The sequence below is a fragment of the Hydra vulgaris genome, chromosome 04 (genome assembly GCF_038396675.1).
Source record: "Hydra vulgaris chromosome 04, alternate assembly HydraT2T_AEP".
Lineage (NCBI taxonomy): Eukaryota > Metazoa > Cnidaria > Hydrozoa > Anthoathecata > Hydridae > Hydra > Hydra vulgaris.
The window spans coordinates 23,121,292-23,149,089 of NC_088923.1; the positions used below are offsets into that span (position 1 = coordinate 23,121,292).

Consider the following 27,798-nt stretch of genomic DNA (forward strand, 5'->3'; position numbering starts at 1 on the left):
TAAAAAAAAGTAATGACGCTAGTAAAGTTTTAATCCTGATAACATAATCTTATCAAAATGTGATAAAGATTTTAACTTTATTATCTATAAAGTAAATTGTCAACTCTTTTTTATTAACAAGTATACATTTTGACTTAATAAAAAACTTTTAATTAAATTATATGAACAATAAAAAAAAAGAATAGGAAAAAATGGAAATCTGAAAACTATTTTTAAGCTATTTTTCTTTGTTATTGATAAGATCAGAGTTTCGAGATCTTCATTCTGTTTGACCTATATAAGATTGTCGCGTAGGATGTTTTTATCTCCTAAAATATTACTATAAGTTTTTTTCTCTCATGATATTTTTTAATCTTGTATAGTCAGTCGCTATTTGGTGATGGTATTTATCTTTTATAAAAAAAGCTAAAATTAAAATCATAACCATTTAAAATAGCTTTTGATTTTGAGAAATGGAAACGGTATGGAAGTTTACGTTAATTGACGCAATTTTCTCATCTGTCGGAGTTTTTATTTGTGGCATTGGTATATTTATTTTGGTTAAAGTTAAAAAAAATAGAATCGATAGAACACAATGGTACATTATTACCAATCTTTGTATTTTTGACGTTTGTTCTTGTGTTACTATTGCAATAAGCTCTTCGCTCTATCTTTCAAATAGTATGCGTCAACTCTCCATTTTAAATATATTCCAATATATCTTCATTCTTGGTTACTATGAAGCAACATTATGGTTGGTGTTTGACCGATACTTACACATTAAGCTAAACTTAAAATACCATCAATATTGGTCCAAAAAAAAAACAGCAGCGTTTACTTTAATATTATGGTTTTTTTCAATACTTGCTTCAATCTTGTTTGAAGTTTTTAAAATACAATGTGTATATAGTATATTGGTACTTTTTGATATAATTATAATTATTTCTTCAACCTTAGTATATGGGTTTGCATTAAAAGTATACCGAAGTTCAAAATTAAAGAAACGGTCTTTTAATGCTCGAAGACCTGTTTTCAAAGGATTATTGGTATCATCTCTGATATTATTTTCATACGCTTTATTAGTGGTTATTCCTGATATCTTGACTCTTTGTACTTATAACAGTATGAACAGTTGGAACAGTTACAAATTTTCGTATATAAACTGTAGCTATATTGTTGCCATGTGGTTTGATGCAGTGGTGTATGTTGTTGTTTCTCCTCAATCACTAATTTTTCTAAAAAATAGAAGATTGAGTTTTTGGAGCAGCAGTACAACTAGTAAAAGTAAAAACAGCGGAAAACCTTCTGTGGTTTCAATTGCAAAATAAAAATGTTTGCTTTTAGATTTAATTGAAAACATTTTTTTGTGATTGTGTACTTGAATCAACCTAAAAATAAGAAACAGATATAATAGAATCAACACATATGACATTAATGTTTATTAGTATATTATGTTATGTAGTATAGTGAATAAAATGAGAAAATATTGGGAAAGAAATAAAAGTTTCTTTAGTATGTTTTGCGTGAAAAACTTCAAAAGAGTTAAAACGAATAGAGTCAAAAAAAACCTATTAATTAAGTACTTTAGTCATAGTTTACATAATTATTATAAATATTTACAACAAATATAAAAATTAAATGCCTTGTTTTGAGTTTTTTTTTTTATTTGTCTTTACGCCCATGGACCTCACAAATAGTGTAAACGGCAAGGCAATAATGTTTTACGTCATATAAAATTAGGAAGAATGACAATTATATAGCTTTAATATAAAAAGCATAATAGCCACCCAAATGGTAATCAAAACAACTTTTAATAACAATTTTATAAAACTATTGTATAATTTATTAGAAGTATAAAGTTAATCTTCTGAAACATTGTGATCCGAATATGCGTGTTCAATCCAAAACAAGTTAATCCAATCAAATTACATCTATAATACTTCTGGTAATACAGCTATAAGTAACTTCAGGATAATAACTTAAAACTAAATTGCGTCGTGTTTTATGATAGAAACATTTTTTGCATTTTTGTAGATTACTTAAGTTTTGATACAAGTGACGATTTAACTTCCGAATACAATGCAAATCGAACGAAAATTACTTTTCAACACACTTGATCTGCATCTGGTATTTTATTTTCTGAGTTCTTGATTACTTTTTGCACGGAAAGAGTTTTTTTAGAGACGGGTCACGATTCGTAATAGTAACGTTACCAAAACTTGACTATATGTATTATTACTGGGTCTATTTATATTTTTTATTTTTAATAAAGCCTCGCATAGGGAGGAAGTTCACATATCTGTGAGATGAAAAAAGACTATTATCACACCTCATCCACAGCGATAACTGCTAAAATTGTGTTACATAAATAAAAAACTTTCCAGCTATCATAATCTGAAATGCTTTTGAATGAAATTAGTTTTGTTTCGGTACTTAGCGAACTTTTCAAATACTTAAGGGAAGATTTTAAATGTCATTCATTTTAAAAACTTATTTACCATTACTAATTAAATAAAATAAAACCAATGTGCTGAACCAAAAGAATTGATAAGACGTGCATAAATAAGTCTAAGATTTCAGACTTTAATTTCAAACCCCAGACTTATACAATTATATAATATACATATAAACAATATTTACAATACGTAAAAACTTTTGAAAAACGTAAAAAACAAAAAACTTTGAAAAATTTATAAAAATAAATATTCTGGATTATATGTAGGTTTAACATAACAATAACCTATGTGGGCTGAGTTTTTACATACATCTGTTCAAAGATGGCGTGAATATCAACTTTAAAAAAAAAAAGCTTTATTAAAATTATATTGATTTGGTCTCAACACCCCCTCCTCTATCCTCTCTGTTGTCAATCGTTGTCAAACTTTTCAACACTCCTACCTCTTCTAGCTACTGACATCATTTATGAATGGTTCATAAAGTAACAAAATGTTTAAATATCTGTTAATAGATAAAAATTCAAATAAAAAAATTTTTATTTGCATTTTTATCAGAGGAGTATTATTGAATGAAAAATAAATAAAACATTTTTTTTTAATTTTTGATATTTATAAAATATTTGGTCAACTGACAAAAACAAGTTATTGATTAGTTTAAAAGAGCTGGCTGTCAAATATTTTTTAGTTTACCACTGGTTACAGCATGCAATAAAATGAGAAAGTTTCTTTATTCTATTTTCTTTGAATCAGCTTATGAAATCAAAAGTACTTCTGCTTTACTATTGAAGATAATAAAGTATAAAATTTTCAAGTTTCACCTCAGGAAACTTGGCAAAGAAACGGTCAAGGTTGAAGCAACGACATCATTACAATTAAACCCAAAGAAAATGAAACATATATTGCCCCATATTTTTTTTATTGCAAATTTTATCTTTTTATTGGTGTTATGACTCCTGGAAAATTGATGGTGGTTGTGTGATGGTAGAACGTTCAAAGAAGTTCAAAGTTCAGTTTTCATTACGGCTCTAGTAGTATCGCATTTAACCTTTTTCTCCACGCACCGGCATCGTTTGACAAAACTCGTGTTTTAGAGCTAGAAAGTTGTAAGAGGGTTGTAACAGCAGTTAAAAAACAAAAAAAAACATTTATGGAAGCAAACTATTAGAAAACATCTAGTTTGCGGATGGTGCTGCACGATGATTTCTGTGATTCCATTTTTTGGGAAAAAGTCAACTTTTTTAAGTATAAAAAATGATTTTTTTTAATGTAGCATCATAAAATAAACCCTTCAAAGTGTAAATAAACATAGTCTGTTTTGAATATAGTAGCTCAGTTTGTTTATTTTATGCACTCAATATGAAAATATTTTTTATCAAAGCTTACAGCGAGTAAGGGTATAAGTGAGTACTAAGCGTATAATCGAGTAGTAAGCGTATAAGCGACTAGTAAGCGTATAAGCGAGTAGTAAGCGTATTAGTGAGTAGTAAGCGTATAAGTGAGTTAGCGAGTAAGTGACTAGTTAAATTAATAATGGGTTACTTTTTTATCAATTAATACTTTTATTTGCTGTAAAGTAAATTACTTTTGTTAAGGTACTTTTACCTTTTTAAAAATAAATAATTAAGTTGAAGTTATTGCATTAATGCATTATTACATTTTGCATTATAAAATAATTAAGAGCCATTATCTGAGAAATATAGGCAAAATAAGCAAATTCCTAAAGTGATGTCTTCAAATTGTCTTTATTCTTAGATTTTTGTAAAAAATAATGAAAATAGGCCACTGTTTATATATTTTTTCGAAAGTTCCTATTAATTGGGGAGATATATTTTACCTAATTTGTTAAAATATTTGTGCATAGAGTGCAATTGCAACTTTGAAGGGCATTTTTTTTTCATTTTATTTCTCCGCGTAGATTTCTACAGTAAAAATAAAAATTCAATACCGTTTCACTTTTGATGTCTAGAAATCACGATTTAAAACCGCTAAATTTGAAATTTTACACGTACTTGAGCATTAGTATTATGTATAAGTTAATTGATTTCCTTATACACGAATCTTCAAACATCTGAAAAAATCCATGTGCTAAAGCGACAAAAAGTCTATAGAAGTCTTAGAAGTAGTCTTATTATGCCATACTTTAAACTTTCAAAATACCCTAGCAACAGTATAGATATACCTAGCAATGGTTGCTTTACGTAGTGAATAATTAGTGCTCTAATTAAAAATTAAGATTAAAGACATTTTTATAACGGAACTCTACGAGAGAGCTTAATGAAAAATATTTTCTAAGCTTTTTTAACGTAACAAAATACTTAATAGATTTATGAAATGCGATGGCAAAAAAGAAAAATATCTTTTAATAAGACTACCAATTTGGTGTGCTATTTGTATTAATATAATTTCTACACAGCAAATTCCCATTAGACAATAATTTTTTATTTGCTTTAAACAATCATTATTGATTGCTACATAAATAATTCCCTTTGGATAGTTATTTGTAAAACCATCTTTAGACAACCTTTAATAATTGCTTTTGATCAACTCGATAAGAAAACTGGAATTTGGTTAAAAGATTTTTGTCAGAAAATTTTCCTGCTAATTTGATGCTGGAAACACTTTATTGACTGCAGAAAATCTTTATAAAACTCTTCATAATGGTAAAGGAATTCGAAATGTTGATGCTACTCAAGTCAGAATAAACACCAAAGCCTTTATTTTACCAGGACCCTATTTGGTTCCCAGTATAAGCAGTTTCCATTTTTTTAGATTTTCCCTGATCACATATTAATATGGAGATACATCCGAATTGGTTAGGGTAAAACATGAAACTATACAAATGTGACATTCCATACTTCAGTTGAAATTGTTGAGCCTTTTAGTTAAACTAGCAAAAATTATATTGCGCCAATAATTTCAAAGAAAATGTTGTGTTGATAAAATTGTTAACACTCTCAGGTTTTGTACACAATGTGGTTGCGCTAAATCATTTTTCGATAATGATTCATTAGAAGAACATATGCTATCAGAAAACCACAGTTTTTAATCTGTAAAGAAATCTATGCTAGACAAAGCAAGACTTATATCAACAAAATGGAAATTTCGAATCTAAATTCTTTTGACTATCTTCTGTTATTCTATTCTGTCATTAAAGGAGGGATTGAAAACTTCACTAACATCACTGGACAGGCATTATTAAGAAGAAAAGTATTTAGATATTCTTCAAAGCAAAAATATTGTTTATGCAGATATTTATGCCTGGAAAAAGAAGGTGAGAAGAAAATGCATCCAGCAGCTCAGAACACAGTTAAAGCTGAGTGATTATGTGACAACTCAACAAGTTCAATCGCTGTTCTCTTGTCAAATAAATTAACTTGTATATTTACTAATAACCAAAGTATGTATATAAACAATTTTAAATGTAACTTCATTCTTTTCTTTGGATTTAAGATAAATATTTTGCGATTTCCTTCATGTTTCGAGTATATTTTTTTAGATGGAGTAAACAAAAAAGAGCAGGAAAGCTGGTAACCATTTTTGTGAAGAGTTTAATCTAACTGAAGTCGGGATTGATGCTACTGATGATAAAAGATGTGCAACTAAAAAATAAGGGTAATGATTTAAACAATGATATTCAGCTGATAGCAAAGGAGTAAGCTGCTGATATTTAAATTAATAATTGGGTTGTTATTGAACATTATATGCAATGGTATCCTTCAATAATTTAAAATGTAGGACTTTCTAACTTTTTAAAAGGACTTTCTAAACTTTATTTTTTGAGTATTAGATCTCTTTTACTAAGATCTATAACTATTAATTTATTAATCACATTATTTAGACGTAAGAAATATTCAGGCACCAATGATTAGAAGTTGTTTTAGAATTTTGAACTCCACAAGAATTTTTAACTCAACTATTAGGTCATTGACGATGATATTTATGTTTCTCATAAAGGATATTCTGCTGCACCTGGTAAAAACTATTTCTAGTGTCTATCAATGAAAATTTCTTCCAAAACTTATATTTTGACATTGCTTGAATACAAGCTAAAGGCCACGATTGTTAACCAAGGCCACGATTGTTATGGGTAATCTAACAAGGCGCATTAACCGCAAAATCCTTTTTTGGCAGCTTACTCCTTACTCTTGCGTGCATATTATTTTTTATGTAAAAAAGAATATATGTTTTAGTAGGTTTTAAAAAATAATTAAAGAATTTATGTGTAATTCATGGCAGTGGGTAATGCTAATGCTCAAAGTGCGTGTGAAATTTCAAATTTAGCGGTTTTAAACTGTGATTTTTTTTTTTTGTTCTTTTATTTCTTCACAATGACTATTACAATAAAATAGTTGAAAGAAAAATGTATATTAATAAACAATTACAAATTTTGTTGCATATAAAATAAGAACGCGGAGACTTGCAGAAGATCTGATGATATTGTCATCAAGAACCGCTTACAATCATTACGTGTTTAAAACAATTTTGTAATGTGTATAAAATAAATAAGACAGTCAAATAAAGTATATAAAACGAAAGTTAGATGTAAAAATTAACGTTTTATATAAATACTTAGAATACAAGACTTGATAGGTATAAAATGTATAAATTAAATTAATATGATACACAAAAATAAAATTAATAAAAAAAAATTTAAGTATACAAGTATATAGTCAAATAAATATTTTTTATATAAGAATTCGTAAAAACATTATAAATAAAACAAAATAACTAAATTTAAAAATATATAAGTATGATTTCAATAGAGAGAATGATACTTTTTAATTTCCTTTTAAATGCGAAAAAGTTCCAGTCTTGAGAAAAATCAAAATGTTTCAAAACTAAATTGTTCCATAGAAACGCCCCTCGAAAAGAAATACAAAACTTGCCTAAATTGGTTCTGAAAACTGGTTGAAGAAGGAAATTATCATTTCGTAAATTATATTTATTTTTTTCTTTTAAGGAATATAAATTGTGAAAAGAAACCGGAGCTGTACGAGTTTTACATTTAAACATAAAACACAGTACACTAAAAATATTTAGTTGAAATATATTTAAAGTATTCATTTCAATAAAAAGAGGCTTAGCATGTGAAAAACGGTCTTTAAAATTAATAAGACGTGCAGCATGTTTCTGTTGATGATGAAGAGGTTCTAATTTACTTTTATTAACACTACCCAAAGCCGCATTCGCATAGTTTATGTGGCAATGAATGAATGAGTGGTATAGTTGAGTTAAAATATATTTATTTAACATGCCTCTTACTTTATATAATATACCTATACTTTTCGAAATTTTGCAGATGATGTTTACGATATGTTTTTTCCATGTGAGATTTTCATCAATTGAAACCCCTAAAAAGTTTGTACATGTTGCTCTCTTAATTAGAACGCCATCAATAAGAAGAGGAGGAAGCTCGATTGGAAGTAGACATTTTTTAGAGTTAGAATGAAAAAGAGACCATTTTGTTTTTTTAATATTCAGAGAAAGTTTGTTTGATTTAAACCATAGAAAAACTTTCATTAGTTCATTGTCCATACAAGAAAATAGTGTCGTTATGTCGCTATGAGATAAAAAAAAAATTGTGTCTTCAGCAAGCATAACTGTCATCAAATTGAATGCTTCATAGAGGTCGTTTATGTAAATGAGAAAAAAAAGAGGTCATAGTACAGATCCATGAGGAACTCCGCAAGTTATTTCAAATAATTGAGATCGTGATGATTGGTCGAAATCAACTTCAAGACATCATAAAGTGAAACCATATTGAGTTTTTATTTTTACTGAAGAAATCTACCCTGAGTAGCAAAAAAATAAAATAGGAATGCATCTCTAAAATTCATCATGCTAAAACTACCCTTTAAAGTACCAATTGCACTCTATGCACAATTTTTTTTACAAATTGGGTAAAATTTATGAACCCATGTTCTCCCCAATTACTAGGAATTTTCAAAAAAAAAATTAACGGTTGCCTAACTTCATTATTTTCTACAAAATATATAAAAACGAAGACAATTTGATGAGTTAAATACAGACATCACTTCCAGACTTTGCCCATATTTCTTAGATAATGGGTCTTAATGCATTACTATATTAATTATATTAAACCAAATAAAACGTATAAAGTATATCTACATTCAAAGATTTTTTCTAAATTTTGAATTCATTTTTCTTCAAACTATTTTTTGCTGGATTAAACTTACTTGGTTTTTAGAAATACTTTCCTTTTTTTAAAACTTGCCTACAGTTGCCCCAATTAAATGCAAATATATTTATTTTATATCTATTTGTTTTTAGTGATGCATTGTTTCAAGTACGAGGATTTATTTAAAGTGTAGCTAGAAAAGAAAGATTAAATTTAGAAAAGCTAAATATGATATATAAGATCACATATCAATATGATATCACGTCGTTCAAGTAGTTAGAATTGGTCAGACAGAAGTTAGTAAATATTATTATTAAAAAGAAAATTTGTTGTTTGTCAGTTTTTCTTTATAAAATAGGCAAAAAATTGAAGAACAATGGACAGGTATAAAAGTAACGATTCAGATTGGTTGAGCTAAGAAATTACATTATTTAATGATGCAATTCTATCAATGTCATTTTGTCAGTCAATTCCATCAAGACCTTTTGGACAACCAAGTTTATCATATAACAAAAAGCTTGATCTGGCAAAAAGATTGAAAGCATCAGAATTATGTCAAGAAAACATCTCTGATGTTGCAAGCAGCAGGTATGGCTGTACGTAAGCAAAAGAAACCCGACTTAGCGTTGTTTTAACAGTAGTCCATCTTGGGCTATCTAAATTTAAAAAAATTATTTTTCAAAGAAAAAAATAGACGGTTTTTAAACAGTTAAAGAAATTGATTAATCTTGGATTTCAATTTAAGTAATCAACAATATCAGATTAATAGACAAGAACAGTTTCTTGTCTATTCATCTGATATTATAATTTGTATCCTGATTACAAAGAGATTTATAAATGTAAATTGGCTTCAAGACCAAATGTTATCTCCATTTTCAATATCGTGGCGCAAGTAACTTTTAAAAATTTTTTTGAACTCATGATCATGAGTATTGTACAACTAAAAGAGAAAGTCACCACATGCTATCACCTAATACTAATCTAATTTATGCAGAGATAATATTTATTTACGGTTTTGATGGTAGTTTCTGTTATTCAACCTATAAAAAACTTTAATGCTTCTGGCAGTTACTCTGATTTAAATTTATTTTTTACAACTGTTACACCACTCCGTTTGAACTCAGAAGATAATGCGATCTTATGGAACAATTGTTTTTCTGTGCAGTTTTCTAGACTGCTAAAATTTGAATACATAAAGGAATCCAAGGAGTACATTTGAAAAAAATAAACATGATATTGACGGACAAATAATAAGTTAAAGGCATCACCAATTTTTTTGTCTCATAATAAAAATTTTGAAGTTTTACATAAATTTTCATTTAAAGTCAGATCTTTTTCATGGACAACATGAATTAGTTTCCAGGATACTTTTCAGACTTTAACTGTAATGTCGTCTTTAAATCCAATACACTCTAATGGGGGAGACAAGAACTTAATTTGATTCAGCATATCATTTCTCACATTTTTAATTAAATGTACAGCATCATAGAAAAAATAAACTTTTGTATAATGGAATAAAATGAGAGGTGGAATTCCATATTCCAATAAAGTGGAATAAAATGAGAGGCTATCAAAGCCATTTTCATTTATGATTCAATTTATTAAATGCAAAAACAATAAAATGAAAGTTATGCAAAATAGTTTGCACATCAAAGAAACCATATAAAAACGTTAAACAAAAGGCTTTGATTTAATATTTTTAAAACAAAAGCATTTTAACTGATACTTCAGTCAGAAATGAAATTTGTTCCTTTATAGAAAAACACTCCTAAAACAAACAAACCAGGAAATAAAAATCATCACAAAAGATAAAGAAGCTAAGAACTACTTGTTTATGAACAATTCACAAAAATCTACTTCACGACTTGACTTTGACAATTAATGATTGCATAAAATAGAAACCTTAGTAACCTTAATGATTGCATAAAAGAGAAACCTTTGTAACCTTAGTAAGTAACCTTATAAACTTTGCTGTCTAAAATAAATAAAACATAAGTAAAAACTTTAAACTTCCTACAATAATTATATGTTTTTATTTTTGTGTTTTTTTATTTTTATGATTTTACTATTTGTGTTTCTTCATTCGTAATTTAAACGTTGCGTTTTTGTTTTTATTAAATAAACGAAAATACTTGACTAGCTGTTCATTTTTCACTAGAAAAAATTTTTTTTTATAAAAAATGTACAACTAGTGGAGCTATATATCTCAAAGACTTAACTACAAAAATGCGTGTTTTGAGGTTTATCTTTGAAAATTCTATTACCAAATAAATTGTTTTTATTCTTTCTGCTAAATGAAATGTTTTTTAAATACAAATTTAAATAATAAAAGTATGCTTTGTATTATGGGAGAGATATTCATAAAATCTGAAATTGCGTTTATCTCAAAATATATTTTTGTACTTACGCACTTGTGATCCTAAGCCTCCGTTATATTATATACTAGTGCAAAACTTAAGGTTCAGTGGAAACCTTGTACAAACATTGAAAAGATCTTTTTAAAAATTTATATTTTATTATTTGACCTATTAAAAATGGTCTAGGCTACACGATTATTACCAATCAAGCGTAAGGCTAATTGCAAGCCAGTTGAAGACTCACTAGCTCAAAAGCTAAAACAATCTAAAATTTAAAGAGTGATTAGAAGACAATAATAACCTTTCAAGGTTATAATAGCAATTTAAGTAATAAATAAAAAAACATACTTAGTATGGCAAGAGTTCAAAGTGTTTAAATGTAAATTTGAGACATTAAATACAGTTTACTTTATAGTGCTATTAGTTATAATTACATTTTTTACTAAAAATGTTTACCAGCTGGTACTAAATACTCACTAGCACAGCCTTTTTTTGTCAAAGTTGTTTATACCCATGCTGCACCATTAAGTATACTAAAACCTTCTGTATTTGAGTGCATTATGTTGCTAACAACTTTACCTAACTAACTAAACATTTAAAACATGTAAATAAATAGGTATTAAAACCTATAAACATATAAGTAAAAACGTTTTTATAAACAAAAATGTAACTCAAGCGTTGTTTCCTTGGAGTCCTCATACTTACACTTATATTATAGTATTAGTTATTTATAATTTAAGTGTCTACTCTGCAATCTAGTATATAGCAAAGTACCTTATATATAACTGTTTGCATCTTTCATTTCACAAAATTTATTTACAACCATAAAAGCAAATCTGATGAATGACATCACATTTACATATCCAATCACAGCTATTGTTTAGGAAGATCCAAACATCAGCTGTTAAATTTCTCAACTGAGGCCATTGTTGTAGAGTTAGTTAAAAAATATTAACATGGCAGAATTTAAAGCATTTTTTTCTTCAAACGACAAGAAAAATAAGATCTTCAACATTTTAAAATCTTTTATTTTTTGTTTTAACAGTTTTACATTTGTATGCTTAAAATACTAACAACTTTAGAATACTGCTCTCCAGTTTGGTTCCACATCAAACTATAATGATAATGTCTCTCAAAAATGTTCTAGAATATTTACCAAATACAATAATATTTCTAACCTCAGTAAACTACTGAAGTAAGCACTTTATTATTATTTTATTAAACTGTTAAGCTGACTATATCTAGTTGGTTTAGACTCCTCAGGATTAGACTTTTGAAACATGCTAAACCTAAAATATTTTGTTTCAAAATTTAAATTCTAGTTTCAGTTTGCATAAACTGCTTAAATCTCTGCAATTATTGGCATTTTAGATGAATTTAAACTTTCGTTGTTTGCTTTCAAAATATCTTTAAAAAAAAAATTATTACTTGTATATTTTACTTAGACACTTATTCTTTCAAAAGACAGTCTATGCATTGGCATCGAAAATGTTTTACAAAATATCCCATTTAATTGTATGGATTGGTTGTAAATGGCTTTTTGTTATAGCTGTTTTAAATGAGAAAATTACCAATTCACCAGGTACAAAGATAATATTTTTTTTAACAAAAGAATATTAAATTATGAAAGAATACTAAATGCTTTTATGATAATTATTTTAATGATATTTAATAAAAAATGTGAATATAAATTGCACGATAATAAAAAAATAGGTTTTATAAATAAAATAACGAAGACTATACTCTGTTTTTTTTTGTTGTTCCTTTTGTTTTTTGATACATTTTAAAAAGTATTTTGTTAAAGAATATAAAATTTACAAGATAAGAAAGATTTTTAAAAAATTTATAAGAAAGAAAAGCAGTGAATAATTAATTGTTCATTTGAAGATATAGCAAAGAATGCTAATACCATTAAGTTGAAATACATTTAATGCAGTCATTTTTCTTAATAGAGAGTAAAACGTTAACTAAAATTTGTTAAACGTGCCTCTAATGACTATGAAAAGGTTCAAGTTTTTATTAATATTTGCCTATGAAATATTTGCATTGTTAATATGGCTATAAAATAAAAAGAAATAAAATTGAGTTGGAGTTTTTTTATTAAAAACCTAAGTTTACAAAAATTCATATACTTTTTGATGTTTTATTACATCTTGTTAGATAAATTCTTTATGTGGTTTTTTTTTCATGTAAGATCATCAGCGTTAACATCTAAGCAAATTTTAGCATTTGCTGTATTTATTTCACTATCATCAATAAATAGGTATAGCATTTCGTAGTCTTTTTTTTAAAATGATTTTAAGAATAAATTTGTATCGTCTGCAATAAATTTTTTTAATAAATCGAATTTGCAAGATCGTAAAAGGTAAACGTTTCTTAGAGCGCCTAAATAACCAGCGACTAAATAAATCATAAATTTTATTTAAGCAAATCTCAAGTTTGATTTTTTTGTATGACGTCTGAGTAATGACGTAAACTCCCAATAGACTACTTATGATAATACATTTTGGCATAGTTTTGCAATTTGTTGTTCCCATAATTTCGAATGTTATGGGAACTTTTTTTTTGTAATAATTTACATAATTCTATTGCGTAATTTTCTAAAACAAGATACCAATAAAACATTAAATAAACTTTTGAAATTCTGTCTAAACGCAAACGGCTAATATCACCATCGTTGTTAGCATTTTGTATTAACTGTATATTTACTTTGTTTGCTTTAAAAATACCTTGTATAAATTTAAAGAAAGTACACATTTCATATTTCACAGGATTATCGTGATAATTTTTATAAGATTTTTGATCTGACCTCTCATATTTAGCTTCATTCTGGTCGTTTATTGAAGTTTGTATTTTAACTGTAATTATAATAAGTTAATTGTAATTTTTTCAAAAACTTTAATCTTTTACTTTTTTTAAATTTAAAGCGTCCAATGACTCCTAATTAATCTTAGGCTAGATTAATTTGTCATTGGATAACTTAATCCGGGCTTCATTGCATTATACATTTTTTAAATGTGTCATGTTAAATTAGATAAAATCAAATTTATAAACCTATTATTAGGTTTTGGCGATGTATTATCTTAGATTTTGGCGATGTAGCATTTACTGGTAGTTTACTAGTTGTGTGCCTGGTGAAAATTTTAAAGTTGTTTTTTAACTTTTAAGCTATTAGGAGCAAAGTTTTTTTTTTTAGCCCATTTTTTTATATTTTGTGCAGTGCCTACAATCAACTGAAAATAACTTCAAAAAATTAACTCTTAAAGGCTTAAGAAAAAAATTATAAGACCGATGTCACGATGTGACCGATGTCACGATGTAACCGATGTCACGATGTGACCGATGTCACGATGTGACCGATGTCACGATGTGACCGATGTCACGATGTGACCGATGTCACGATGTGACCGATGTCACGATGTGACCGATATCACGATGTGACCGATGTCACGATGTGACCGATGTCACGATGTGACCGATGTCACGATGTGACCGATGTCACGATGTGACCGATGTCACGATGTGACCGATGTCACGATGTGACCGATGTCACGATGTGACCGATGTCACGATGTGACCGATGTCACGATGTGACCGATGTCACGATGTGACCGATGTCACGATGTGACCGATGTCACGATGTGACCGATGTCACGATGTGACCGATGTCACGATGTGACCGATGTCACGATGTGACCGATGTCACGATGTGACCGATGTCACGATGTGACCGATGTCACGATGTGACCGATGTCACGATGTGACCGATGTCACGATGTGACCGATGTCACGATGTGACCGATGTCACGATGTGACCGATGTCACGATGTGACCGATGTCACGATGTGACCGATGTCACGATGTGACCGATGTCACGATGTGACCGATGTCACGACGTGACCGATCTCACGACGTGACTGATGTCACGATGCGACAAGTTTGTAAGTTTTTCCATTGCTCTTAAGTTTATTCTGAAAATTAAATCTTTAATTTAATTTTTTATTTAATTTTTGGTTTAATTATCGACTTATTGTTAATTTAGTTTTTAGTTTTTTCTTATCATTTTTATATTTTGTATATATTAGTGATACAGTTATTGGTACCTTAGCAGTATTTTGACCATATTTCTTTACAAAAATTGTATAAGTATATTTGAAACTTTAAATTAACGTAAAAATTTGAGTCACAGTTATATATTACAAAACATTAGAGATTCATAGTCGTAAGTTATTCAACATAAGAAGTATATTTGTAATCACAAGATATTGCCACTAATGACTCAAATTTAAATTCAGATCTGGAAAACTTTTTTTTTTTTTTTTAAGTTTTTTTTTTTGCCGTTTAAAAATATACATTCCGTAATTTACTAACAAAATATAAATTTAGCAGGGGCGAGAAGAAGACTAATATGTCTTATCACCAAGCCCCTTTATAAATTCCGTAAATATAAAGTTTAATTTTAAAATAAGAAACTTCGTTAAATTTATAAAATAAACAAATGTACAAAAGTGGTAAAATAATAAATAAAACATCTATTAATAAAAATAAAAAATAAAAAATTGAAAAATTAGCTAGAAGCGCTATAGGCTTAGCAAAAAACAAAAACAATAAAAATATATATATTAGGATATAAATAAATTTAACTCAGTCTTTTTCTAAAATTAGTATACTTTTCATGTATTTGATAGATAAATCATAATGTAATTTCAGAAATAGTTTTGTGGTAAATCATTCTTTATTAATAGCTGTCTTAGTTTTGTCTTAAACTCATTAAGCATTGTTAGAGTTTTAAGTTCAGTTGAAAGTATTTTATTCCATGCCTTTGGTCCTCTTATTGAAATTGAAAAATCAGTTGCTGCATAATAACTTTTGGGCTGTATATATCTGTTATTTGAATATCTAGTTAGATATTTGTTTTCCTTTATTTTGAATAACGGGTTAAATATTTTTGGAATGATACTTTTATTAATTTTGAACATAAAAATTAGGAGATGATAAATATTTATTTGGTAGATATTTAGTATATTTAAGTTAATAAATAAGGGTCGAGAGGGTGTATAGCGGCTTTTATTGGATATAATTCTGTTAGCATGTTATAGCATGCCGATGTTCCTTGATATTTTACCTTCAATATATTTTATCTGACATCTCCAAGTTACATTTTCGTCCAGGAGTACGTCTAGAAATTTTAATGATACCTCTCTTTTTATTTCATAATTGTTAATACAAAGATTTGGAAGTTTTAATGGAATTTTGTCTCTTTCATGATAGCGATGGAAAAAAGTATATTTTGTTTTTATTACATTTAGAGATAATTTGTTTGCTCTAAACCATTTAGAAAGATATTGAAGTTCTATGTTTACAGTTTTAAATAAGATTTTTATGTCATTGTGAACATAAAATAGATTAGTATCATCTGCAAACAAGATTGAGTCTAATATATTACAAGATTTACTTAAGTCGTTGATATAAGGTAAGTATGGGTATTAAGGCCCGGCGGGTAATAAGGCCCACTAATCCAAACTTAGGGAAAAAGTAAATTGTGAAACTTTTTTTCGACATTAAAATATTAGAGTTATCTGGTTTTATCACTGGCAGCAAAAAAAAATCAGCATTTCTTTACATTTTCATTTTTTTAGGTGGGCCTTAATACCCATACTTATCTTATATTAGAAATGAGAGCGGTCCTAATATAGAGCCTTGAGGTACTCCACAAGTTATATTCATATTGTTAGTTTTATTGCAATTATGAGAAATGTATTGCTGTCTATTTGACAGGTAGCTTTTAAACCATTTAAAGTTTGAGTGTTTAATACCATAGTTTTTTAGTTTGGTTAATAATATATTATGATTTACAGTGTCAAAAGCCTTACTGAGATCAATAAACACGCCTAAAGTATATTTATTTTCATCAAAAGATTTCAGAATATCGTGAACAAGATAGGCAATTGCCTGATCAGTGGAGTGACCGTTTTTGAATCCGAATTGTTTATTATAAAGGATGTTATTAATATCTAAGAAATGGTACAATCTTTTATACATATTATGTTCTAGTATTTTTGAAAAACATGGTAGTATTGAAATAGGTCTGTAATTTGCGACACAAGTTGCATCTCCAGATTTTAGAACTGGTATTACCCTGGCCACTTTTAGTTTGTCAGGAAAGATACCTTGTTCTAATGAAAGACTGAAAATGTGCAAAAGCGGAGTTTTTAAATAAAATATTGATTTAATTATCATATTGCTACTTACATCATCAACTCCATTACCTTTATTTGATTTTAATAAATTTACAGCATCAAGTAGTTCTTGTTCAGATAACTTATTATTTTCCATGAGATCATTATTAGAGGTCAAATATGACTCGAAGCTAGTTTTGCTGTTTTCTACTTTGGAAGCCAAACTCGGGCCTGTATTAACAAACTCATGATTGAAAGAATTAGAAATTAACGTTTCATTAGTAATTTCACAATTATTTATAATGAGTTTTTTGGGAAGTTCATTAGCGCTTATGTTTTTTTTTTCCTATCACCTCTTTCATGATGCGCCACATTTTTTGTGCATCATTTTTGCAGTTATGTAATTGGTTCGTATAATACTGTTTTTTCGAATACTTTATAACTGTCTCGAAAAGACGTTTGTAATTTTTATATTTTGTTTCATTTTTATAAGTTCTTTTTTTTATAAATTTTTCGTACAAACGTTTTTTTTTTTGTGATGACTTTATTATTCCCGCCGTTATCCAGGGATTCTGATGGGATTTGGTTTTGATTAATTTACTAATAAAAAGGGAAAGCTTCATTATAGTGGTCTTGAAATATGCAATGAAAAATATTATAAGCTTCCTAAGCATTTTTAGTTTTTAAAATAGTTTCCCAGTTTGTTGTGGATAACAGATTCATAAAAGTCATAGTGGATGTATAATTAATTATTCGCTTTTTAATTTCTTTTTTTTCCTGATATTTTATTGATGCTTTTTTGTAAAATTATAAAAACCGGAAAGTGGTCTGATATATCAGTGACAAAAATTCCAGTCTTAACTTTTATGTTTTTGAAATTGTTTATTATGATTTGATCGATCAGTGTAGCACTATTTTTTTGTTATGCGAGTTGGTTTATTAATTGTTGGAATAAAACCATTTTGAAATATAATATTAGTAAGATTTCTGACGTTTTTATTATTTTCATAATCGAGAAAATCTAAATTGAGATCGCCTACACAATAAATTAGCTTGCCATAAGTATCTTTTTTTGTAATTAAACCTTTAAAGTGTTTGCTAAATGCTTTTATATTACCTGAAGGCGGTCTATATATGACGTGCAGAATTACGTTTTTGCTGGCATCGTTTAAGACCTCAACGGTTAGTAACTCAAAATCCTTTGTTTTTGAGCATATTTCTTTACGCAGTTTAAAATCTAAAGAGTTATGTATAAAAATGCACACTCCACCTCCTATTTTTTCAGATCCTCTTATTTGATGAATAACTTTATAATTATTAAGTTGAAAGTTAGAGTTATTTTCGATTTCTTTATTCCTGCACCATGTTTCTGTTAGACATATAATTTGAAATTTTATTTTAACGCTAAACAAAAATTCTTTAAGTTTATCAAAGTTTTTTTGTATACTCCTTATATTTAGATGCATAATGGATAGTGCATTAACATCAATGTTGCCAATGAGCGTTGAAATGTTCGAGTTGTAATAATAAGGGTTTATATTTTCCTCTCCATCCCCATCCTTAAAAAAACTAATGTTTAATTCAGGGTTATTTTCGAAAAGTATATTTTTGTTTCTTAGGAAAGCTTAAAGTTTATTTATGTCATTATTATTGCCATTATTATTGGATGAGTAATTTTTTGCATTAAAATTAGATAATAAATTAGTTTCCATTTTAAAATAAGAATTTAAACAATAAAATAACAAATAAAAAACATTTACTTTTCTTTGGGAGTCCATTCGCGAATGATTTACTTTTCTTTGGGAGTCCATTCGCGAACGACTCACGTCATTCGCGAATGGACTCCTGGCACACGTGACGCAAATTTAAGTTGAAATCAGAAAACTTAAAGATAATACCTTTTTTGATGGTTTTGTATTGAATATTGTTTATAAAATAAATACAGTTACATAAGCAATAGTAAATAAATAAACGTATTAAATAATAAAATATTTTTTTTAGCAACAAAATATTAAGGAATTCACTCCGAGATGCCATAAAACGTTTTTTATATTGGCATATTTTTTTGGTCAGCGAAAGTTGTTAAAAAGATTTTTTTCAGAGATACAATTTAAGTTTAAAGCGCGATTACATACATCATAAATCATCCACAACTTTTATCTTTTTTTCTCTTTATAACTAGCTTTGCATGCATATTAAACCCAGTTTTTTACCTTAAACTGAAAAATTCTCTCTTTTTTAAAATATGTCAATATGATCTCAATTGAGCATGTATCAAAAAGTTCTTCCTTTAGAATTAGGTATGAAATGAGTAACAAAATGAACTTAAGTTATGATGTAAAAATAATTCAATTCGCACTCTTGCTTCTAAATTTCAACTGCAATCAATGATGAAGTTAATTGGTGCAGTTTTTTTTTTGTAATTATTGGTTTTAGCTATATTTTTCCGCAATTAATCAAATACATTTGGTTTTAAAACTATGCAATGTTGAGTAATGCAATGGTGGTTCTGCAATGTCTGGATGTTTTTAAACTTAAATATACAACTTTTTGATATGAAATGGATGAGCTGGAAACATCAATTTGATGCAGTTGCCTGTAAAATACAGGTTTTTTCAAACCGACCATTTCTATATTTATTTATTCCACACGCTTTAAAAAAGCTTTTGCAGTGTGAGTAAAAGTTCGCTAAATTAACGTTAGGAATAGATGAGCATGCCTTGCGCATTCTTGTAATTAGTTCTTTTCTTCCAACTGGAGCTGTATTTTTTCGCACATTATTCTTAAGAAAAAATCTTTTCACACGGATTTAAGAATGGTGCATATGGTGGTATAAAAAAGTTTTATTTGATTGTTCTGAGCCATGATCTCAACATTATGATGGAAGCTAAAATTATTCATTATCTGGGTTAAATATCTCTGTCTCAATTTTCGTTCAATTCCATCAATATATTGTTGAAATAAGACTGTGTTGACTGAAACACTTGGAGCTTTGCAGTGTATAATATTTAAACAGTTAATGGCCAATATCATTTTTATTTTTTTTGCTGTATAACATTATTTACACTAAGATTTATAATATTATACGGGCAGGACTTTAAGAAGATCATAATGACCTTATCACGAAGCCTTTAACAAAACTCTCTTTTCTTCTACAATAAAAACATCTATATACTATATAAAATAAATATGTACCGAGAATATATAATCACTAAATATATCATAAATTTAATACTCTGAACACTTCAGAAGTGAAACTCAAAATATAACATAACAAATCAATATGCAGTATAGCAACCGAAAATATTTTTTAAAAAATCAAAAAAAATTATGAATATTTTTTGTTAAAAAAATGATTTTTTTAATAGATTGATTGAAAAAGGAACTGTTCAATTAGATGGAAAAATAAAATTAGGCTGTACTATTTCATTCCAGAGAAAAGGTCCACGAAAAGATATGCAAAATTGAGCTTGTTTATTATTGCAAAAAGGTTTTTCTAAAATACTTTTATTACGTAGGCTATATTTGTTTTGGGGTTTAATTTTGTAAAGGTTTACAAAAACATCGGGGGACATAAGTTCTTTACATTTGTACATAAAGCACAAAACAAGCGTCCATTTCTTTAAGGTGGTTCACCACTAAAAAAAACTAAATTTTTATCAAAAGTTGGTTTTTGAGAATACTTTTGTTTTTTAGTAATTCAACATAGAGAAATATATGTTGTTTTTCACTTATGTTGTTTTTTTATTTTCTTATGTTATGCTCTAATACACTTTTTAATTTGAAATTATGAAATTTGGGGATTTTTTTTTTTTTAGTGATGAACCACCTTAAAAAGCGGTTCAGAGTTCGAAATAAGATTTTTTAAATTTATTATGCGAGCTGCATGTTTCTGATGCCGGTAAAGAGATTTAAGTTTAGTTTTATGTGTACTTCCCCATATAATATGTGCATAATTGACATGACAGTGAATCAAAGAGTAATATAATTGTGTTAACTGCTTTTTGTTTCAAATACCTCTAGATTTGTTTAGAATTCCAACGTTTTTTGCTACTTTATGAGAAATATTGTTGATGTGTGATTTCCAAGACAGATTTTCTTCAATAAAAACTCCTAAAAATTTTGTCACTTTTTCTCTTTTTAGGATGACATTGTCGTTAAAAAGATCAGGCATATTTACAGGCAGAATCTGTTTTTTATAGTTTGGATAGAAAAGTATCCATTTTGTTTTTTCAATATCTAATGATATTTTTTTTGAGCCAAAATGAAAATTTGGTTCAAAAAAGGTTCTCTGTTCATATTATTAAAAAGTATGTTTATATTTTCATGTTACTGAAACAAGTTTGCGTCGTCTGCAAAAATTATAGTCTTTAAATTGGATGCTTTGTTAAAATCATTTATATATATAATGAAAAAAAGTGGTCTAAGTATGGATCCTTGTGGGACACTATATGTTATGTTCAATTAATTTGTGGTTAAGAGTCTTTGTTAAAAACAAATTGCTTTCGGTTGGAGAAAACCAACCTTTTGAACCAACTTAAAGTTTTACCGGTTATGCCATAACATTCAAGTTTTTTAAGCAAAATATTATGATCGACCGTGTCAAAAGCTTTTTACAAGTCAATGAAAACACAAAGTGTAAATTTTTAAAAGATTCGTTAATACAACGTGTTAATTAAAAAATATGATGTTTGGTTGAGTTTTTTTTTTTTTAATTGAACTAATTTTCATAAAGGAGTTTATTGGTAATTGGTATTCTTTCTAATATTTTTGAAAAAACTGGAAAAACAGAAATAGGTCTACAATTTGTTATATTGGTCGGATCTCCTGTCTTAAAAATAGGAACTACTTTTGCTATTTTCAGAGAGTCTGGGAAAGAACCTTGTTTAATGGATGATTTAAAGATTTTGTAAAGAATATCTTTCATTACGTCATAAGAGTCTATTACAATATTTCCATTTATATCGTCAGGTCCTACTGATTTATTTCTTTTTAACGATCTAAAAGCTATATCAAATTCCTCAAGCTTTAGGTTTGTAAAATGTAAGGAGTTTAATGTTTGAACTTCATCTGTTAATTCATAATTTGTTAAAGGGATTTTGTTTGATAAATTTGCTCCTATAGTGGAAAAAAAATTTGTTAAGTTCAGTCGCAATTTCATTAGTATCATTAATTATTTTATTTCCAACTTTTATTGTAAGTGGAAGAGAGGTTGAAATTACTTTTTGCTTTCCTGTAATTTCTTTCATTAATTCCCAGACGCGTTTTTAATTATGTTTTTGCTAAGATTTTTTTATGAACATTTTTGCGGAGTTTTTCAAACAGATTTATGTAGTTTTTGTAATTTTGTTTATATTTTTTTTGGATTTTGTTTTTAAGTATTTATTATACAACTTTTGTTTTAGTTTTGAAGACTTTTTTAGTCCCTTAGTTATCCAAGGAGATAATATGCCTTTGGCCTTGAGGTTTATTTTACATATTGGAAAATTAGCGTCATAGGTTTTAAAGAAAGTTTTAAAAAATGTGTTATAGATAATGTTTAGTAAGTTCTGTTATTTAGTAAGCTCGTTTTAAACCTGGATCTCCTGCTTTTAAAGCAAGAGCTCTAACCACTGTGCCACGGGAGCACAAATTTGATTTCAGTCCTGCTGTAAAATTTGATCTTTGAATGATTTTAAGTTGAAATTGTTAAAAAAAATAATGAAATTGTTAGAAATGATAAATAGTTGAAACATTGAAACGTTACGCAGCCTGGATTGATTGATTGATGTGATTCCTCTTCTTTCCCATAAATGATTGGGAAACATGTGTAAAATAAATGGGCTTTCATCAATAAACACAATATTTCGGCACCGATTAATAGGTGAGATTGTACAGTAAACCACCTAATATATTTAATTCGAAGATTTTGACATCATTGTAGGTTCTGCTTTCATAAATTGACTGATAAATTTTATATGTGCATCCAAGATTTATCAGCCATCTCCAGACTACAAGATTAATGACCCATCTCTAGATCGGTCACTCATCTCCAGACAGTTGTATAAATACATTCACATATAAAGCATTTTTAATTTCAATTATAGTTGTCATTGTATTACCGTTTGTAAGCTCTTCATTTCTTCATTTAAGTCGATTTTTTAAATACTTTAGTCAATTTTAGTCGACTTGAGAAAATAATATTAATCGATTTAGTCGACAGTCGAGTTATTTATTAGTCGTAACAACACACAAAAATGTCTAGTTTTTAAGTTTTTTGTATTTTTAAAATGTTAAAAATAGAAGTAGACCACAAAAAAAATAGCAACAACTAAATTGTTTTTTGTACTTTCCTAAAAAATTTATTCAGAGTAACTAGTTAAACAAATAATATATAATTTTGGACCCCCCATATAACAATAAAGACAAGGATTTGACAACGTAGATTTAACCATGAGCTAGACTAGGTTTTTTTAAACCGAGACGAGACCGAGACGAGAAGTTAGTACTTCTCGTGAGACCCAGAACGAGACGAGAAATTTAACAATTTTTGAAAACAAATTTATTAAAATCCAAGTAAAAAAAAAAATGTAAACATGGTTTTGACAAATAGACACAAATGACATTTGTCAAATGTAAACAACTTTTTCAAATTATATTTCAGAATTTTTTTGCCAAACTTTTCCAACAAGACAATGTTTTCTCTGATTAAGATGATTTGTTCTACTTTTTCTGGGTGTAAGTTGTGTCTGGATGATCGGACGACATTTCCAACTGAGCTAAAAAGTCTCTCTGATTTAGTTGAACTTGCTGGAACAGCTAAAATTTGTCTAGCTAATGAAGAGAGTTCTGGCAATGTATTTGAATGCAATTTCCACCAATCAAGAACCGAAAAGTCTTTTTTGGCATCAGGGAGATATTCATACTGGCACATTTTGCTCAAAATAGGATTCAGTTCAGATGTTGGCTCTTGTGTTTCAAGTCTGACGTTTAATGTGCGCTTCAGTTTTGAATTAGGGGACAAATCTGCTGAAAGGACTCTGGCAACAGGTTGGCACTCAACATTATCCTTAACCTGTGAGGCTAACCATTATTTTGTTGTTTGAAATTTTTTGAAGAGTTTCAAGTGAAGTCCCTTTAAACAGTATTTAAGTAGTTTGCTGCAGCACTTAATAAGTTTCCAGTGTGACAATATGTGTTTTGTCCAACTTAAAGCTGAACTTTCTTATCTTGCTAATTCTTATATATATAAATATCGCCCATCTAAAGAAACTCTTAAAAAGCATTGTGTTCTGAAAAAATGTTTAAATCTAAATATCGTTATTTTAAAACCAGAGAAAGGAAATGGTGTGGCTATTCTAGACAAAGAAATTTATAACAACGGTCTCTACAAAATCATTAATGATCCAACCAAATTTAAAAAACTTAAAAAAGATGTCATTATCACCAGAGAAAAAAACTTCAAAACTTTTTAAGGAAACTCAAGAGAAAAGGTTTCTTTGATGAATCCAACAATAATAAAATATACCCTTCAGGCTCTCGTCCAGCCCGCATCTACGGTCTTCCAAAATTATATAAGATGATTTTTTCTGACGATAATATAAGTTTCAGACCTATAGTATTATCCATTGGTACATATAATTATCAATTAACTAAATTTCTTAGAGAACTACTATCTCCGTTAATACCATCGGAATTATGCACTAAAGATTCTTTCACTTTTTCTAAAGAAATAAACCAATCTAGCTTTCATAAACATTTCTTAGTATCTAACGATGTTACAAGTTTCATCGTTGTTACATTTCTCTTCAAAGGACAAATTTATGATCAAATTGATGGTGTTGCTATGGGTTCTCCCTTAGCACCTGTTCATGCTAATCTTTTCATGGGAAATTTTGAAGATAAATGGCTCAAATCATATAATGGAGAAAAACCAGCTTTTTATAAACGGTATGTAGATGACATTTTTGTTGCTTTCACTTCCGAAAATCACGCCGAATAATTTTTGGAGTATATCAATAATAAACATGGTTCTTTTACTTTTACAAAGGAAAAAAAAATTCAATCAAAAATATCTTTTTTGGATCTAACTCTAAATGAAACAACCAATTCCACAATTACCACTGTTTTTCATAAAAAAACTTTCTCGGGACTCTACACAAACTTTTTTAGTTTTACTTCATATTTACACAAAGTCTGGTAAAATGTTTAATCGATAGAGCTTATAAAAAAGTCTGGTTAAATGTTTAATCAATAGACCTTATAAAATAAACAACACTAGTCTCGGTCTTAGTCATGATATTAACGATCTTTTTAAATTTCTGAAACGCAACTTGAACCCATATTGGTTGATTAAGATAATCCATAGCTCTTATATTAACAACACCCATATCGACATTTCATCGCCTTTGGAAAACCTACAAAATTATCAATATTTTAAACTTCCTTATATTGGAAAAATATCTGATTTAACCAAACAAAGACTAATTAGTCTTTGTTTGAATTTTAGATTCGGCCTCTAACAAATTTATACTAAAACTCAAAGAAAGCATGTACATAGAGTGGGAAAAATCCACTATTAATAAACAAATGAACCATGTAAAAATGACAATTTCAATCTAGTTTCTTTTAACATTACCGGTTCTTTTATCTTTTTAAAACATTTGTTACATTATTTAATTGCATTTTTATTGTATTTTTTATTATAAGGTCTCTATTAATTAAACTTAATTTTAATATATATATATATATATATATATATATATATATATATATATATATATATATATATATATATATATATATATATATATATATATATATATATATATATATATATATATATATATATATATATATATATATATATATATATATATATATATATATATACACACACACACACATAAGACCACATAATCTATGTATCATATATATTATATGTATGAATATCAGGCGAGGGCAATGTTTAGGGTAATGAAGGTGGTAAGTGTTACATTTAGAGTTATAGCTAGTCTGAATAGGTTTAAGACAAGGGTCAGGTTGTTCGAAATTTTTATTTAACCCTAATCTTGATACTTACCCTCTAACAAACGTTTTTTTTAATCTTTGGAAAAGTGCGTCATATATAAGGCATACTTATTAGAGATATATAAATCTATGTTCAGACGTGTATATATATATATATATATATATATATATATATATATATATATATATATATATATATATATATATATATATATATATATATATATATATATATATATATATATATATATATATATATATATGTATATATATGTATATATATGTATATATATAAATTAGTAGAAAACACTTATCTAACTTTTATCTTCTACTTTAAGTTTCACCATTGCTGGATCATCAGGAAGAGTTACTAAATCTCAAAAAAAAAATTCAATTTATAGAAAAAAATATTTTTCAGGAAGTTATAAATTATTATAAAAAATTTTATAACTACTTTATTTTTTTTTGTTAACGGGAAGTTACAGAAAGTAATAATTAAATAATTTTCTTTGGAATGGGAATAGTTTAATTTGGTCATTTGTTTTTATAATTTTTTAAGAGGTATTTATTTTCGTGCCTACATTTAGAAATTAATTCAGATTTTTTATTTAATGAATTTTCTTGATTTAAATGAGTAATTATTTCAAATTTTTCTTGCAAACACAGCATACATTTTTTGGAAATGTTATTATAGGCAAGGGCAGATTTTAGAATAGACCATTGTAAATTAAAATCAATATTCAAATCAAAATATTCAAAAGAGACTATGCTGTCAAAATATATTTGGGATTTAAAAGAAAAAAATAAAAATTTTATATATATATATATATATATATATATATATATATATATATATATATATATATATATATATATATATATATAAATTCATAGCCATGAAATTAAAGGATTTCTTGATCAAAATAATATTAACACAATTCACATTAATATTCGAAGTTTAAAAAAATTTTTGGAATGTTTGGTAATTTTATTGAAGAAACTAGTAATCTTTTTAATATAATCTGCTTAACAGAAACATTTCGGATGACGTAAATTCTTTTACCAATTTTAAACTGCCGGGTTTTAAGGTAATTTCATTGGCACGAAAAACAAATAAGCGTGGCGGAGGCGTTCTTATTTATGTTAAAAATAACTTACAATATTTTACCCGACATGACATGAGCACTGATGCTGATAAAAAATAAAATTCTAAGTTGTTGTTATCGCCCACCTTCAGGTGAAATTAAAAATTTTAATTCGTTTTTATGTAATGACGTTATTAAAAAAAGTAACCGCAAAAATAAATTTATCTACTTATAGGGTGATCTGAATTTAGATTTTTTTCAATATCACGTCAATAATAACATTAAAAAGTTTTATAATGGCATACTCGAAAATGGTGCGATTCCTTTGATTAGCAAACCGACAAGAATTACTCAATCAAGTGCTTCTTTAATTGATAATATTTTAACCACTGATATTTTTAAGGTATCCTAAAAAACGTAAAAAAAGGCATAAATAAAAATGATATATCTGATCGTTTTCCTGTTTTCTTTTCTATAAATATAGATAATAAATTACTTCCTAATGAAAAACGAGTTTTCAAAAAGCGAATTTTTACAAATAAAAACCTTGAATCTTTTAAAGAACAATTATCTTTAATTGATTGGAGCTTTATT

At 27.5% G+C, this 27,798-nt stretch overlaps 2 protein-coding genes across 2 annotated transcripts in view; both read left to right on the forward strand.

The window, feature by feature from the left end:
* Positions 1-452: 452 nt before the first annotated feature.
* On the forward strand, positions 453-1,307 carry LOC136079281 (uncharacterized). The gene has a single exon (XM_065795013.1). The coding sequence runs from the start codon at positions 453-455 to the stop codon at positions 1,305-1,307; it is 855 nt and encodes a 284-aa protein (XP_065651085.1).
* Positions 1,308-12,271: 10,964 nt separating this feature from the next.
* The window catches only part of LOC101240164 (von Willebrand factor D and EGF domain-containing protein), a 65,056-nt gene continuing 49,529 nt past the window's right edge, over positions 12,272-27,798 (forward strand). The window contains exon 1 of the mRNA XM_065795821.1: positions 12,272-12,513. Coding sequence (XP_065651893.1) covers positions 12,420-12,513 — 94 coding nt within the window. The 5' untranslated portion in view covers positions 12,272-12,419. The remainder of the gene's footprint in view (positions 12,514-27,798) is intronic.

Excerpts from the sequence above, each read along its gene's own strand:
- LOC136079281 (XM_065795013.1), top strand. The coding sequence starts at position 453 with ATGGAAACGGTATGGAAGTTTACGTTAATTGACGCAATTTTCTCATCT.